Below are 17,064 nucleotides of genomic sequence, written 5' to 3'. Positions count from 1 at the left end.
TATTTTTTATTTATTTATTTATTTTATTTTTATTATACTTTAAGTTCTAGGTACCCTAGAACTTAAAGTATGATATAACTATTTTTTTAAAATAGGGCTTCTAGGCTTTGCACAGTGGCTCACATCTGTAATCCCAGCCCTTTGGGATGCTGAGGCTGGCAGGTCACCTGAGGTTGGGGGTTTGAGACCAGCCTGGCCAACATGGTGAAACCCTTTCTCTACTAACAAAATACAAAAATTAGCCGGGCATGGTGGCACACGCCTGTAGTCCCAGCTACTCTGGAGGCTGAGGCACGAGAATTGTTTGGACCCGGGAGACAGAGGTTACAGTGCCCTGACATTGCACCACTGCCCTCCAGCCTGGGTTACAGAGGAAAAAAAAATAGAGCTTCTACTTTCGTTCAGAAAAGGGCAATTTGAGGAAGAGAAAAGGAACGGGGTTTTGTGAGAAAGGACAGAGAAGCCTGGTGATCAGAGAAGGAGAACCCAAGACCCTTGACTGGGGCTGACATTCAAGGAGCCTCCTGGAAGAACCGTTTCAAAATTAACTGCAGGCAAAACAGATTGTGCGAGCACTCTTAGACCCAAAAGTGTACAGTTGTCTGCATGTAAGTGTTAAGGCTAATAAAAATCAGAGGACATTTGGAAGACATATCCTCGAATTGAAAACAATAATAATTGAATATAGCAAATGCAAGTTCCCATTTGTTCAGCAATCTGTTTAACTTCTTATCAGAGTCATTGTTAATACTTCCTTTTGTTGTACATGCCAGTGCCGGGATATCTAATGCACAATTTCTTGTTCTGTCATTTCCACTTTCCTTTTCACCAACATGACCAGTGAATACAGTAAGAAATAGACACTATTGATACAGAGCCTGGATAGTCACTAGTAACAGTAATGATAGTGTCATATTGAGCGCTCACTATGTGTCTAAGCTTTTGACAGGTATTTGGAAGATAGGTAGGCATTCAATAAGTATTATCGATAATACTTATTCGATAAGTTGCTTGTTGCTACATGTGTCTTCACTCTAAGAGATATAATTTTGATTGTGATGGAAATGTAGAGGGTCACTGGTATTTATCCACATGGGAGACATGAATAAAATAGATGGAACAAATTGATACTTTTGTAATGGGGGGAACTCCAACAATCTTAGCTCTGAGACTTTGCTGAATACAGATCTAAAAGAGGGTAGAACAAATAAGGGAGGTAATATATCCAGTAGCAGAAAAGTGCTGAAAAAAGCTAATAGCTATGACCGAGTTGCCAGGGACCCCTTCTGGGACCAGGCACACATGGTTGCTAGGTGAAGAGTCAAACAAAACAGTTGGAAGCCAACAGAGGGTGGGGACAGTTGTGTTTAGTAGGTCAGGAGTGATATACTATACTGCACTAAAAGTATACAGCTGGTACATACTGCTGCAAACCCGCGGTAGTAGAAAATTTGACTTCACATTCTTATCAACACTTTTCATTGCATAAAACTTTATTAGGCAAAAGTTACTTTTAGTTTTAAGCTGAAGATTAGAATAACTGCTGTATCACTAAACAGATAGAGTGGACACACAAACTATTTAATCATTCTTCTTGCAGTTTTAAAACATTTTCTCGTCTCTCATTCTCCCACTCCCTCCACCCCATTCCCCTGATATGAATTTTGTGCCATGGTTTCATTTAATTACAAAGGAACAGTACTAGCCCCAGAGGACACTAGGAAATGATAACCTCACACCCTGCATTAGTAGAATTGAAAATCTGTTTTCTGTCATTTATCCTTACAGTATAACTCTCCTCTTTCACATTCTCCAGCTGATCTAGTGCTTAAAACAAATAGAGTCTCCAAAAGCACCAATAGACAAGGATAAAATTACACATACAGACAGAGTTTCCATACGAGAACATTAATGCAAAACTGGGCAGAGGGTCAGTTTCTTAGTCTCTTCGTTCTCTGAGAGAGTTTTGTGATGGATCAGAATGTAATTGCTCTCTCTTTCTCATTCCCAGGGAAAATATGTGTCTGCAAGAGCTTATTATGAGAGAGCCTTACAGTTGGTTCCAGACAGCAAACTGCTGAAGGAAAATCTTGCCAAATTGGATCGCCTAGAAAACGATTACAAGAAGTTCGAGAAAAGGATCAAACATAGCACCGTTTGAGTCAACCTCATAGGATAATGTGGTCCCTCTGAAAGGGGAGTGATGGAAGCCTTGCTTTCACATCAGCAGGGGCACAACTAATGAGATTTTCGCTCATTCCGAGTTCAGGGTGACACATTTTGGGACATCTGCTGGTAGCCCAGTGCTGAAGGACTTGCTTTTCCATGAAGGAAGACGAAAACAGCAAACAAGGGCAAGAAGGTCTGAGAGGGAAGGAGAATGACATTAACACATTTTACAGATTTTGTTTGGTTTAACTCCAGATTTCTCTTGATAGATCTCTGTGCTTTTGAGACCTGGAGATCTAATTCTGTTTAGACATTTTTTGTCCCAGAAATACAGAAGCTTGAAATGCTGTGAAGGCAGAGCTTCTACTCCTTATGGGATGAAATATTTCAAAAGAGGATAAATCCTCTGTGGTAAGCCATTTGGAAAATCCTACCAAGAATTGGCTTATTTAATTCTCCAGAACCAGAAATGAGTATCTAATAGCTTTTGTAGAACCTTCCAGAATATGTGGGGAAAAGGGCTATTGCTAAGTGAGCTTTATCTAATATCCCCTAAGAGTATTAATAGTGCTTTTTTGAGAAATTAAAGGGATGCTCCTGGAATTGTATATGGATGTCTTCCTCCCTAGGGGAAATCAAGGAGCCGGGCACCCCTGATTCTTTATGGAAGTGTTTAAAACTATTTTAATTTTATTACAAGTTTTACTAGAGTAATGGTTCTACTCTAAGATTTCAAAAGTGCATTTAAAATCATACATATTCCCGCCTGCAAATATATTGTTATTTTGGTGGAGAAAAAATAGTATATTCTACATAAAAAATTAAAGATATTAACTGACAGAAATGTCCTACTTTATTATCTTAATGTTCAGACATCATGAGATTTATTATTTTTTGAAAATATATTTAACCATTGAGGAACCTTTATGATGTATCACAGAAATCTTCATAGATTCTAACTAGATGGAAAAGAGCTCTATTCATTTGTGTTCCTAGGCTTAATGAGAATTCTGGGCTTAGAACATCAATGATTANCAGTGCCGGGATATCTAATGCACAATTTCTTGTTCTGTCATTTCCACTTTCCTTTTCACCAACATGACCAGTGAATACAGTAAGAAATAGACACTATTGATACAGAGCCTGGATAGTCACTAGTAACAGTAATGATAGTGTCATATTGAGCGCTCACTATGTGTCTAAGCTTTTGACAGGTATTTGGAAGATAGGTAGGCATTCAATAAGTATTATCGATAATACTTATTCGATAAGTTGCTTGTTGCTACATGTGTCTTCACTCTAAGAGATATAATTTTTGATTGTGATGGAAATGTAGAGGGTCACTGGTATTTATCCACATGGGAGACATGAATAAAAATAGATGGAACAAATTGATACTTTTTGTAATGGGGGGAACTCCAACAATCTTAGCTCTGAGACTTTGCTGAATACAGATCTAAAAGAGGGTAGAACAAATAAGGGAGGTAATATATCCAGTAGCAGAAAAAGTGCTGAAAAAAGCTAATAGCTATGACCGAGTTGCCAGGGACCCCTTCTGGGACCAGGCACACATGGTTGCTAGGTGAAGAGTCAAACAAAACAGTTGGAAGCCAACAGAGGGTGGGGACAGTTGTGTTTAGTAGGTCAGGAGTGATATACTATACTGCACTAAAAGTATACAGCTGGTACATACTGCTGCAAACCCGCGGTAGTAGAAAATTTGACTTCACATTCTTATCAACACTTTTCATTGCATAAAAACTTTATTAGGCAAAAGTTACTTTTAGTTTTAAGCTGAAGATTAGAATAACTGCTGTATCACTAAACAGATAGAGTGGACACACAAACTATTTAATCATTCTTCTTGCAGTTTTAAAAACATTTTCTCGTCTCTCATTCTCCCACTCCCTCCACCCCATTCCCCTGATATGAATTTTGTGCCATGGTTTCATTTAATTACAAAGGAACAGTACTAGCCCCCAGAGGACACTAGGAAATGATAACCTCACACCCTGCATTAGTAGAATTGAAAATCTGTTTTTCTGTCATTTATCCTTACAGTATAACTCTCCTCTTTCACATTCTCCAGCTGATCTAGTGCTTAAAACAAATAGAGTCTCCAAAAGCACCAATAGACAAGGATAAAATTACACATACAGACAGAGTTTCCATACGAGAACATTAATGCAAAACTGGGCAGAGGGTCAGTTTCTTAGTCTCTTCGTTCTCTGAGAGAGTTTTGTGATGGATCAGAATGTAATTGCTCTCTCTTTCTCATTCCCAGGGAAAATATGTGTCTGCAAGAGCTTATTATGAGAGAGCCTTACAGTTGGTTCCAGACAGCAAACTGCTGAAGGAAAATCTTGCCAAATTGGATCGCCTAGAAAAACGATTACAAGAAGTTCGAGAAAAGGATCAAACATAGCACCGTTTGAGTCAACCTCATAGGATAATGTGGTCCCTCTGAAAGGGGAGTGATGGAAGCCTTGCTTTCACATCAGCAGGGGCACAACTAATGAGATTTTCGCTCATTCCGAGTTCAGGGTGACACATTTTGGGACATCTGCTGGTAGCCCAGTGCTGAAGGACTTGCTTTTCCATGAAGGAAGACGAAAACAGCAAACAAGGGCAAGAAGGTCTGAGAGGGAAGGAGAATGACATTAACACATTTTACAGATTTTTGTTTGGTTTAACTCCAGATTTCTCTTGATAGATCTCTGTGCTTTTGAGACCTGGAGATCTAATTCTGTTTAGACATTTTTTGTCCCAGAAATACAGAAGCTTGAAATGCTGTGAAGGCAGAGCTTCTACTCCTTATGGGATGAAATATTTCAAAAGAGGATAAATCCTCTGTGGTAAGCCATTTGGAAAATCCTACCAAGAATTGGCTTATTTAATTCTCCAGAACCAGAAATGAGTATCTAATAGCTTTTGTAGAACCTTCCAGAATATGTGGGGAAAAAGGGCTATTGCTAAGTGAGCTTTATCTAATATCCCCCTAAGAGTATTAATAGTGCTTTTTTGAGAAATTAAAGGGATGCTCCTGGAATTGTATATGGATGTCTTCCTCCCTAGGGGGAAATCAAGGAGCCGGGCACCCCTGATTCTTTATGGAAGTGTTTAAAACTATTTTAATTTTATTACAAGTTTTACTAGAGTAATGGTTCTACTCTAAGATTTCAAAAGTGCATTTAAAATCATACATATTCCCGCCTGCAAATATATTGTTATTTTGGTGGAGAAAAAATAGTATATTCTACATAAAAAATTAAAGATATTAACTGACAGAAATGTCCTACTTTATTATCTTAATGTTCAGACATCATGAGATTTATTATTTTTTGAAAAATATATTTAACCATTGAGGAACCTTTATGATGTATCACAGAAATCTTCATAGATTCTAACTAGATGGAAAAAGAGCTCTATTCATTTGTGTTCCTAGGCTTAATGAGAATTCTGGGCTTAGAACATCAATGATTAATACCTAGAATTCTTTGTTTTGAGAATATTATGGAGAATGCTCTAAAAATCTAGGGTAAAGATCTAAATTCAAATTTTAAATATATATTTATATTTAAGAGATAGGGAAGGCAAAGTTGAACTCACAATTTGACATTTATTTTTAGTGTTATTTATTTCATAACTTATAAAATAATTAATATATATACACACACACTTTTTTCTCTGTACAGTGGTTTTAATATCAGCTTTCAAAACTGATCTTATAAAATGTAAATCTAAATTGTAAAATAGTTAAGTTTTAACAGTCCATTCCAAAATTTGTGTTGATTATTCACTTGCTAAAGAGATGTGAGGAATCAGCCTTCAGTGTTTTGGCAGTAATATGTTTTGGAAGTGAAGAAATTGGAACACCTGATTCTAATTTGGTCTTCATCATTAAAAACAAAACCAAAACACTCCAGGCAGTACTGTTTGTAGTGCCGAGCCAGGTAGCACTCAGACATAATAGCCTAAAAGCTCACATAATTCACATGCTCAGGCCAGGGCAGGGTAAAAATAGCCTTCTGCTTCTTTCAACCCAGTATCAGGAAGCACTAGCCCAGTGTTATTATTTGTTTTGTCAAGGTAAGTCTAAGTAAACAAGAAAAATTTCCACAGAAGGCGTGGCGAGGGGAGTATTTTAAATGCAAATGATTACAGAATTTGAATTAGCATGTATCTCTTTGTGTGCATCAGTAATCCAATAATGTATATATTACCACTACCATCACTTGTTTCTAATAGATTTTTCGTGTTATATAACATGAATGTATCCACAACCTTAATTAAGATATATTCTTCCTCCCAAAATCATAGTCCTAGGGTCAAGAAACATACTCCCGTGTTTATTGTAAAATAACAACCCCACCCTCAGATTGAAAAAACATGAAGCCCTAATGTCTAGGACTTTATTACAACTTTTCAGAATAATCTGTGATGAAAACTCATGCTTAAAACTTTAATGGAAAAGACTGAGCCCCAAATTTTGAACAGTTATTACGCCTTACTTGAAGTGCTAATAAAGATAGGAGAGTACATTTGTTGGAATAATGGAAATGGTGATTTCAACCTAAAAGTTTCTGAGGGTAAAGGATCACATGACCTTCAGGAAACTTTGTCTGCTTCCTGGTAGGTGCTTTCCTATCTCCCCCTATCCTTCCCTACCCCTTTTCCCTTTCCTTCCCTCTCTTTTTCTCTCACTGTCACTCTGTCTACACACACTGGCATCTTTTGAACACTAAAAGTAAGCACTCTTTTTTAAAAAAGTAATTATTTGTTGGATCAGATACTTTTATCCCAAGTGAATACCTTCACTGAGATGTGGCCAATGCAATAGTTTCACAGTTAAAACAGTGCATATAAGAAAATAAATCACATACTATTTTTCAAAGATATTAAATGTATTTTGTAACTATTTTCATTTGGTCCTTGTAACACGAAATAATACATGGAACTTATCTTTATAATAAAAATGGAGTGCCCTCGTTCATCATAGAGGTGCATCTAGTTTGCCCTTAATGAAAGTATACTTGCCCTGTGGATTGATAGCACCTTCTTGAAATGGAGGAGCACAGCTGGCTTCATGGATGTGCATTTTTTGCAATCCCACGGGGCCCTGCACTCTGAAGCATGCTGAGCTCAGTTGAATGTCTGATTTTTACTTATTTTTTTGAGACACAGTTCCACTTTGTCTCACTTTGTCACCCAGGATGGAGTGCAGTGGCGAAAACATGGCTCACTATAACCTTGACCTTCCTGGCTGAAGGGATCCTCCCAACTCAGCCTCCCAAGTAACTGATACTGCAGGCATGTGCCAGCATGTCCAGCTAATTTTTGTATTTTTTGTAGAGACAGGATTTCACCATGTTGCCCAGGCTGGTCTCAAACTCCCGGGCTCAAGCGATCTGCCCACCTCGGCCTCCCAAAGTGCTGGGGTTAGAGGCATAAACCACCATGTCTGGCTGAAATTCTTAATAATTCTTAATAATTTTCGAGCAAGAGGTCCACACTTTCATTTTGCACTGGGTTCCTAAACAGGTTCTGGGTAGGAAGGAAAGTGGCTGAGGATAAAACAGGAGTTGCTTTGGCCTGGCTGAACATTTGAACCAATGATCAGAGTTTCATTTTATGATCGTGTTACTCTGAACAGCTTTGTTATTTTTTTCCAGCTACATTTAGAGTTCCTCATGTATATATCACCCCTCTTTTTCCAGTCCATCTAACCTCTCCTTTTTTTTGTACCTAGAATCAGTTCTTCTTGCCTTCAAAATCCCTGATAAGTGTCCATTTCTTTATGTATCCTTTGATATAGAAGCCACAAGAATGGCCTTAGCAGCTTATTTGAACCTTATGAATTATTCATTCAGGATTTTTTAAATGATTCAGATGCTTTCAATCTGTTAACAGTATTTGTAAAACATGTTTCAGTGATACCACATAGGTGAACTAAACCAAAGATGCAAATGCCTTGGAGGAAAAGAAGTTTTATTATAGAGAATCCTGAGATATATCCTTTTGGGTTGTTTAATTTAAAGCCTATCACAAAACAAAGAGAATTGTCACACTTTAATTCCAACCTCCTCCAGTACTTCACAACCCTTAGCATAAGAATCTGAAATTTGTAATAGGTGGTACCTAGTTTGATGCAGTGTTTTGCAGTGGTTGTGCAAATGCCTCGTGAAACGGTTTTTCAGTCAGACTAAATGAGAAAATCCAAACTGTCCTATCAAAACTGGCCCGCAATAACTGTAATGTGAGGAGAAACAAAGCAAATGTGCGTTTCCTATTGTCGTTGTAAGACATTCCAGGTTCTCAGATGGAAGAGCTACATTCAGCTGATAGCTGACATCTGTTCCCTCACGCATAGTGGCTGTCAACACGGCTGCACTTTGGAATCACCTGAGGACCTTTCAGAATCTCCGGTTGAATCATCCTGGCTGTCCATGATTCCAATGTGCAGCTAGGCTGGAGAACCGCTACAAGTCTGATAACTGTAATGGGAGTTTGTAACTTTTACAAAATAATAGACGTTTATAATCTTTTGCAATTTTTACTTTTAAATCTATACTAAAATGAGCCAAAGAAGTCTTGACAATGATTTATGGCACAATTGGTTGGTTGAGGCTATCGTTCCATGATTCACAAATAGGTGGTTATGTGGGGTGGTTTTGCACTTGTGGCAATTGGACTGTATACAATTTGGCCTTAAAATTACAGAATTCCTGGTTCTCAGATGGAGAGGAACTGCCTTGAAATTTGCATGTACCAGACTAAGTGCCCAGTATATATGACTGATATTTTCGTAACTCATAGAAGGTGTCCGTGGTATAGAGTTTATGCCTACATCTCTATCTTTATTTGGGGCACACATGAGCTTTTGTTAATTATTTCTTACTCGTACTTGTTAGAATCTGTTTATGAAAAAAAAAAAAAGAAATTTTTGCTTTGATTTTGTGGTGGATTCACCTTCTTAAAATAATAAATCTAGAGGATATTAGGAACGACATTCACAACAAATATAGTTAGAGGTTATTTTTTTAAAATTTTTGTTCCTGGTTTCAAAATTACATTTACTTTGATTTGATTATATGTTGGTATCTCCCAAATATAGCTTAACTTAGCTATCTAGATGGTATCTTTTGACATTTGAAAAGAATAAATACCTGTCAAATCTTGCATTTAGGCTGCAGTTGAATAAAATAAAAGCTTAGGGTGTCAAAAATAAGATAGAGAAATATTATAACATTTTATGATTATTCTTGAAGTCTTTGATACAAAAGGAAAATATGTTGAATAGTTCTTCTAAAAAATATTATTTCCCTCAATATTTCATTTGTGGCCATGTAACTTAAAGAGAACAGAAAATAACTGCAATTAAAAGCATGGTTTAATATCAATCAAAGTGGCACAACAGAATTGATAAGATCTTTATAACAATCAGTTGGCTGATATTAAAATATTGATTTTAATTGATCTTTTTAATTAAAGTCTTTATGGCCTGTAACTCATAAAATCAGCATCCACCACAATATATGCTCATTATTGGTTTGTAAGCATAGATCACCATTGACTCCCACCTGGAAAGACACATCTATGTCTAAAAATCCAGTAGTTTCTTCGCATTCTCAGTAGTACACATTGTATATGTATATGTATCAAATTTGGTAGTTTTCAATATGTGTGATGTCCTTTGGGGGTTATTTATCTTGCTGGTCCATAGAAGGGGTACACTAGCCCAAGAATCAAGACATCTGAGTTCTAGTTCTAGCTCTGCCACTGAAGAGCCACCTTACCTGAGCCAAGTTGGCCAGTGTCTCAGTCATGTTTACCACCCATGAAAGGACTGGTTGGTTTGATGTTTCCATTAAGCTCAATGAGTAACTCTAATGGTTACTCTTGAATCTGGATTGAAAAACACTATGCATCTGATGAGATAATTCATAACTGTTGCCCTTTTTTAAATGATACAACCCTAAAAGTGACTGAATTGCCCAAATGCTTGAACATGGCGGAGGTAGTTACTCTTATTTTACAGTCTGTGCACTTAAAAATTCCTACAGTGATTGTTACTTTACTGGGGAAAAAAAGATGAGGTGAAACGTTCTCCCAAGGAATTAAAATATCTGTAGAAGGCATGGCTTGCTTTTACAATGTGGAAATCATTTGATTTGCTGTAATTCATGCAGATCCCTCCTTTTGTCAGGGGGAAATGATTTGCATCCTGTTCTTTTTTCGTACTTCCTGTTTTGATCAGTTGTATGTAAATGTACATTTTTGTTACTTTGGCTGTGCCCGTTAGAATTTATCTTCCATAAAGTATTTCTCCCATTGAGTCTAATGATGTATACTTTGCCTAGGTCTTTCCAAGATTAAATTTATGTAAATGTCTATTTTATATAAAATATGATTAAAATAAGTATGTCTGGTTTCAGTCTCTCAAGTACTTCATGGTTAGTACCTACTGATGTCCGTGTCACCAGGAGTGTCTGTTTTAACAATTTTTTTAAAAGGACCATCTTCCTTCCTTCTTTCATTCATTTACTCATTTCATTGCATTGTTCTGTGTGCTTCCTGTCAGCTCTCTTTCCCTTCCTCCACACAGTGCCAATTCAGTACTCGCCCACTCCAGATCCACTCCCCCATCATGCTTAGATGCTGTCACCTCTCTCTTCACAGAGTAAATAAAAGGTAGAAAGCCGATATCCCCCAGTGCCCTGCACTTCATCTATACATTTACCTGCACCTAATTCTATCCTTTCTTTTCTCCTGTTATCATAATGGAAGAAGAGGACCCTAGGTTCTGAATTTTGCCGCTTATGGAACTTCATTCCATTCCTTAACTTCTCCTTCATCTTTTAACTTCTTTCTTTTGCCGACTCTTGTCAAATTGTCAGTTCTTCTCTATCTTAAAGCACATACACAGGTAATCAACACCAAAACAATTTGAAAAAAAAAAATCCTGCTCTATTTCATGTTATCTGTAGCTGCTATCACATCTCCATCTGTCCTTCACAGCCAAGCTTTTTGAATAGCAGATCACAGTTGTCCAATGCTAGTGAAGATGTCCAAATTAAAGACAGATTTGCTGTACATCACAAGTCACCACTTTCTGGGGGTAGTCCAGCCCACTCCTCTCCTTGATATCCTTTCCTTTTCTGAAGTTATTTTAAACATAAAAGAGGATTCTTCCATTTGGATGTTTTAATATAACTACAAACTCAATTTATTTTAAACCATAACTTTATTAGAACATTTGAGTCTAAAACTAATGGCCTGACTTTTTTTTTTTTTTTTTTTTGGAGACGGAATCTCACTCTTGTTGCCCAGGCTGGAGTGCAGTGGTACAATCTTGGCTCACTGCAACCTCCGCCTTCTAGGTTCAAGAGATTCTCATGCCTCAGCCCCCCGTAGCTGGGATTATAGGCATGTGCCACCACACTCAGCTAATTTTTTTTTTTATTATTTCTATTAGAGATGGAATTTCACCATGTTGGCCAGACTGGTCTCGAACTCTTGACTTCAGGTGATCTGCCTGCCTCAGCGTCCCAAAGTGCTGGGATTACAGGCATGAGCTACTGAACCTGGCCTATGGCCTGGCTATTAATGGTGTGTAATTCTTATTGAATGGCTCTTTCTCCACTTAATGGAAAGGCATTATTCTGTGCGGCCTGTAAGGGAGTAAACCTTGGTATATAAGAATAGGGTCTCAGTTGAAGCTGTGGGTTTTGAACTCTGGAAAAAAAGGGAGTTGTCCTGTAACAGGAAATGAGACAATGCCCCACCGCGTGGAGATTCCCAGGTTTGAAACAAAGAAACCACAGAATATGCTGCAAAGCTGTGTGCCATGGGCAGAAGAGTGAAAGGGGACAGCACCTGTGAGCCTCGCGCAAGGGCTGGCCATGGTATGACCAGTAACTTGAATATTGCTGGCCTGACCATTCTTGCACAGCACATGTTCACCTTCTAGTTCTTTCCGTTTTGTTTAGTAAAGACTTTTTGGTGGGTTTCATCTTACCTCTTGCTAAAAAGAAAGAGGGCTTTGGGTCATGTGGGTGCTCTGAGCTTTTACTGGAGAATGGCATGGCCCTGGAGCTGGCACGGTGGTTCAAATGGTCACCCCCATGTGATGACTACAGGGAGGAGAGTGGTGAAGGCCACTGTTCAGGCAGCCACCACACCTGGACATTCCCTGGACAGTACTGAAGCCTGGAGTTTCAATGTTTTATTTTTCACAGAAGAGCTGCTTACCTTAAGAGCATGCTGAATACCCCTTACCCCCTAGACACCCACGCATGAAACCAACGAGTCATCTACTCAAACTGTCATCCGAGGTGTCTTTCCTTGAAATAAATACTCAAAAGAAAATAGTGCTACTCTCAAGAACAGCACAGGCCCATAGAACTATTGGTGATGACGAAATATTCTATATTTGTGCTGTTCAACATGGTAGCCACTAGGCAAGGTGGCTACTGAGCACTTGAAATGTATCTAGTGTGACTAAAGGACTGAATTTTTAACTTGATTTCCTGTTAATTGATTTTAATTTAAATAGCCACATATGGCTAATGTCTGCCACATTGGTCAGTGGAGCTCTAGAGCTTTTTAGTGTAGTGGAACTCGGGACATAAGAATCACAGAAACTAGCCTTGACAACATGGTGAACTGCACCTCAAATACAAAAAATTAGCAGGCGTGGTGGCGTGCTCCTGTAGTCCCAGCTACTTGAGAGGCAAAGATGGGAGAATCGCTTGAGCCCAGGAGATTGAGGCTGCAGTGAACCAAGATTGCACCACTGCACTCCAGCCTGGGTGATAGGGTGAGACCTTGTTTTAAAAAAAACCAAAGCAAAAAAAATCACAGAAACTGCTTTTAGGTTCATGAAACAAGAAGGTTTGAGATGTATGTTTCAAGTTTGAGTTCCAGTCACATTTAAAAAAAAATTCTGTTTTTCTTTTCAGAGACAAGGTCTCACTGTGTTGCCCAGGGTGGAGCGCAGTGGCTTTTCATGGGTGAGATCTCACAACTGAATTGAAAGGGAGTTTAGACCTGCCCCGTTTCCAACCTGGGCTAGTTCACCTTTCCTTAGGCAACCTGATGGTGCCCTGTTCCAGGAAGGTCACCATATTAATACTCAACTTAGTGTGAACAGACTCCAGATTGGCATAGTGCCATTCAACCCAGAACTGGGCTCAAGCCATCCTCCTGCCTCAGCCTTCCCAGTAGCTGGGACTATAGGCCACATGCCACAATGCCAGGCATCATTCACTTTTTTTAGGCTTTTCATCAAAAAGTGTCCATTTATCCTCTGTTCTCTCCTGCAGTCACAGAGGTCATTGTACCCAGTAGATTGTCACCTGCTTGTATCTGTGCTTACATTATCTCCACCTTGACTGCCTTCTGTTTTCCCATCTACCTGTTCATCTCCCACCTGTCCCCCTTAGTTTATGTACCCTCTTACCTCAAGAAGCTTTTATTTCTATTTTACATGAAAGTAAAATAGAGCACTTGAAAGTAAAATCCTCCAACTGGCACTGGAGGACTGGTGGCCAGGTTATTTGATATATATATAGAATGTCCACTTAGCCTTGCCCTGATTTTCTGACAAAATATAAGACCATTACAAATTCTGGCTTTATTTGTCTTCTAAATTCAGCCTTACAAAATAATATTCATGGAAAATAGTGACATCTCACCAATAGATTAATTTTAATCATCTTAAATGATGGATTCTACAGCTTTTGGCCCATTCTGCTGAAATGGAGGACAGTGCTGCCACCCAGAAAATGATGTCACTTTGAGCCTGATCTTTCCTATTCACTCTTTGTAAACTCTAGAGGGTCAAAGGCTTCAACAAGCTTCTCAGAAGTGGCAGTATTGTACTAAGCTTCATGAGCCTCCGCCTTTCAGCAGTCCTGCCTGTGTTTCGTGTGGGGAAACAGCTTCATTGCCCCTGAGCTTGGACCGCATTCCCCAATCTGAGACAGAATTCGCAGGGCTAAGCGTTTCAGGCCACTGATTGGCTTGCTCTGGATCTGCTGGCAGGAACCTCTGCACACGTGTGAGCACCCCTGCCGCCCCTTGGGCCACCTCGCGCCAGTCTGAAAGGCTAGGTGGCGGGGCGCTGTGACACCAGGGACGACCAGAGAGTGGCGGCAGCTCACAATGATCAAATGATTGTGAAGAGGGACACCTGTGAACCCAGGCGCCACGGCAGGTGCTGCCCATAGGCGCCACGGGAGGGAATAAAGGGCGCTGCCCCGCCTTCCCTCCAGAGTTTTCGCAGCCTGCAGGGAGGGAGGACGTGCGAGACCGAAGCGTGGAGGCTATGGGTGTGCTGGCCAGTGCTAGTTTGTTGCTATTGCTGGTCATCGGCCACCCCAGAAGCCTAGGTGAGCCCAGGGCTCTGGGCACCAGTACTGCGGAGGAGGCTGAGCCACTGGAGAGGGAAGATTTCATTACTCCTTGCCTCAGGAAGTCAGGGTGGTATAGCCACACCTGAGGCATTTGGGAAGAAAGGGTGAGGGGTGGTGCATGCTCAGATGTCCCTAAAGGAAGGCCTGGGCCAGATTTCCTTTTTGAAATTTTTTGGATTCTAGAGTTCAAGTTTCTAGGCACACCTGATAATCATGTGTGTACTAAGGAGCCTCCCCCAAGGAAACCTAACCAAGTAGAAGTAAGTTAAAGTCAAGTATCTCCCTTCCAGAGTAGTATATGTTATTCCCCAGTATCTTTGTTTTGTTTTGTTTTGTTTGTTTGTTTGTTTGTTTGTTTGAGACAGGGTCTTGCTCTGTCTCCCAGGCTGGAGTGCAGTGGTGCAATCATAGCTCCCTCAACCTCCAGGGCTCATGTGATCCTCCTGCCTCTGCCTCCTAAGTAGCTAGGACCACAGGAAAGGGGCACCACACCTGGCTAATTTTCACATTTTTTTGTAGAGGTGGGGTCTTATGTTGCCCATGGTCCTGAACTCCTGGGTTCAAGTGATCAACCCACCTGGGCCTCCCAAAGTGCTGGGATTACAGGCGTGAGCCACTGCACGTGGCCCCTGATATCTTTAATGTAACCTAAATTTGCATCTTCCCAAAGTAAGCCCCAAGTCACCTACCAGAGTTAGCACTGGCTCCTTCCTGCCCAATGGTAACACAGGCTGAAAGGGAGCAGACAGGAGGCAAATTCTGGTCAACCTAGGTGACTGTGGGATATTCTGAAGAAAATATTGAGAGAAGAATGCAATAGTCTGCAGCTAAGTGCTATCAGAACATCTGTGCCAGGCCAGGAAAATCCAAACGGGAAATCTTGGTAAAGTGAACTCTCAAATAAGGCTCTGTGTGTCCACACACACACACATGCTCTTCTACACAGGACTGAAGTGTGGAATTCGCATGGTCAACATGAAAAGTAAGGAACCTGCCGTGGGATCTAGATTCTTCTCTAGAATTAGTAGTTGGAGAAATTCAACAGTGGCTGGACATCCGTGGCAGGTCAGTACAACAAAGGCATTGATTTCTTAACGAGAAAACGGTGAAATATTTCCTTTGTTTCAAAAGCAAGAATCCACGTTGATTTGCAGTTTTCTCCTGACCCCTCTAGCTCTCTACCAAAAGTTTACTTCATAGGAACTATCTTACTATCCAATTTATGTCAGTATTTTAAGAATATTATGTCAGATTAGAAAAGTTGATCTCCAGTGTTTCTGATGGAGATACATCTGTGGGGAGACATGTTAGCTGCGTTTGTAACTTTCTTCTCGGGCAGGTCTCCCTAAAATCACATGAGCACCACTTCTGCGGAGGAAGCTTGATTCAAGGAGATCGTGTTGTTACAGCAGCACACTGCCTGGACAGCCTCAGTGAGTAAGTTGTGGATTTCCATTATTTGTCAGGCCTTGATTCCTAGCTATGGGACTGGGAGATTTGTTGCTCTAAATAGCAGGTTCACTCTCAGTTCCTTTCTTAATTTTGCCTCCCAGTGCACCCACCCACTGATCTTCCTGATTCCCAGAAATGTGTGTCTGTCCCAAGATTTCCAGTGCTTCCTGTTCTACTGAATTAAACAATCCTAGACATCATCTATAATTTATGGATTTAGTGCTTGGGTAGAGGTGGTGGTTACTTACTGTAATAAAGCATTAACAAGAAATGTTAAATGGATGCTCCAAAGTTTTAATCAGCTGGGTTTAAATCATTAGGTGGGAAAAAGCTGCAGAAATTACATATATTTGACCAGATTAATAGAAGGTACTAATAAGAGAAAAGAAGGAACAGTTCTAGAAAGCAACTTTTATATCCTGTTACAAATGGCATAGCATGTATGAACTTAGGTTTGTATATCAAAGAAGTAAAGGAGGCAATATTTAATTACTTAACTCAGAAAATGGAAACATGACAAAACCATGACTTTTATAGATTAAAAAAAAATGACCATTGGTAACACTCAATAAATAAAGAAAACCTTCTTCAAAGACTCAGGGATGCTTAAAGGTACATTAATCACTCTTCATTTAATTACATCAAACCAAGAAGATTTGTGTAGGGGAAACAACTATTTATGAAACATTTATCTTTGGTTTTAGGAAGCAACTGAAGAACATAATTGTGACTTCTGGGGAGTACAGCCTCTCTCAGAAGGATGAGCAAGAACAGAATATTCCTGTCTCAAAAATTATTACCAATCCTGAATACAACAGCCATGAATATATGAGTCCTGATATTGCACTGCTGTATCTAAAACACAAAGTCAAGTTTGGTGAGTATGGAGAGTTAGAATATTAAAAATGCAATGGAGGAAAACTGCTAATTATGTACAAGTTAACTTTAATGTCTGTGTGGCTGTCTAGTAATAGAATAGCTCAGCTTTGTTTTTTTTTTTTTTTTTTTTTTTTTTTTTTTTTGAGGC

General features: G+C 39.5%; 2 protein-coding genes across 2 annotated transcripts in view; both read left to right on the top strand.

The window, feature by feature from the left end:
• Positions 1-10,599, top strand: part of TMTC1 (transmembrane O-mannosyltransferase targeting cadherins 1) — a 291,686-nt gene extending 281,087 nt beyond the window's left edge. The window contains 1 exon segment of the mRNA XM_017875607.1: positions 4,454-10,599. Within this exon segment, the coding sequence (XP_017731096.1) occupies positions 4,454-4,594 (141 nt within the window). The 3' untranslated portion in view covers positions 4,595-10,599.
• Positions 10,600-14,497: 3,898 nt separating this feature from the next.
• The window catches only part of OVCH1 (ovochymase 1), a 90,031-nt gene continuing 87,464 nt past the window's right edge, over positions 14,498-17,064 (top strand). The window contains 4 exon segments of the mRNA XM_017875662.1: positions 14,498-14,561; positions 15,532-15,650; positions 15,925-16,022; positions 16,742-16,914. Coding sequence (XP_017731151.1) covers positions 14,498-14,561; positions 15,532-15,650; positions 15,925-16,022; positions 16,742-16,914 — 454 coding nt within the window.

This window comes from Rhinopithecus bieti, unplaced genomic scaffold (genome assembly GCF_001698545.2).
Source record: "Rhinopithecus bieti isolate Rb0 unplaced genomic scaffold, ASM169854v2 scaffold_7884, whole genome shotgun sequence".
NCBI classification, from domain to species: domain Eukaryota; kingdom Metazoa; phylum Chordata; class Mammalia; order Primates; family Cercopithecidae; genus Rhinopithecus; species Rhinopithecus bieti.
Note: the sequence above shows the minus strand (reverse complement) of the source record. Positions and strands in the feature narration are given on the sequence as shown.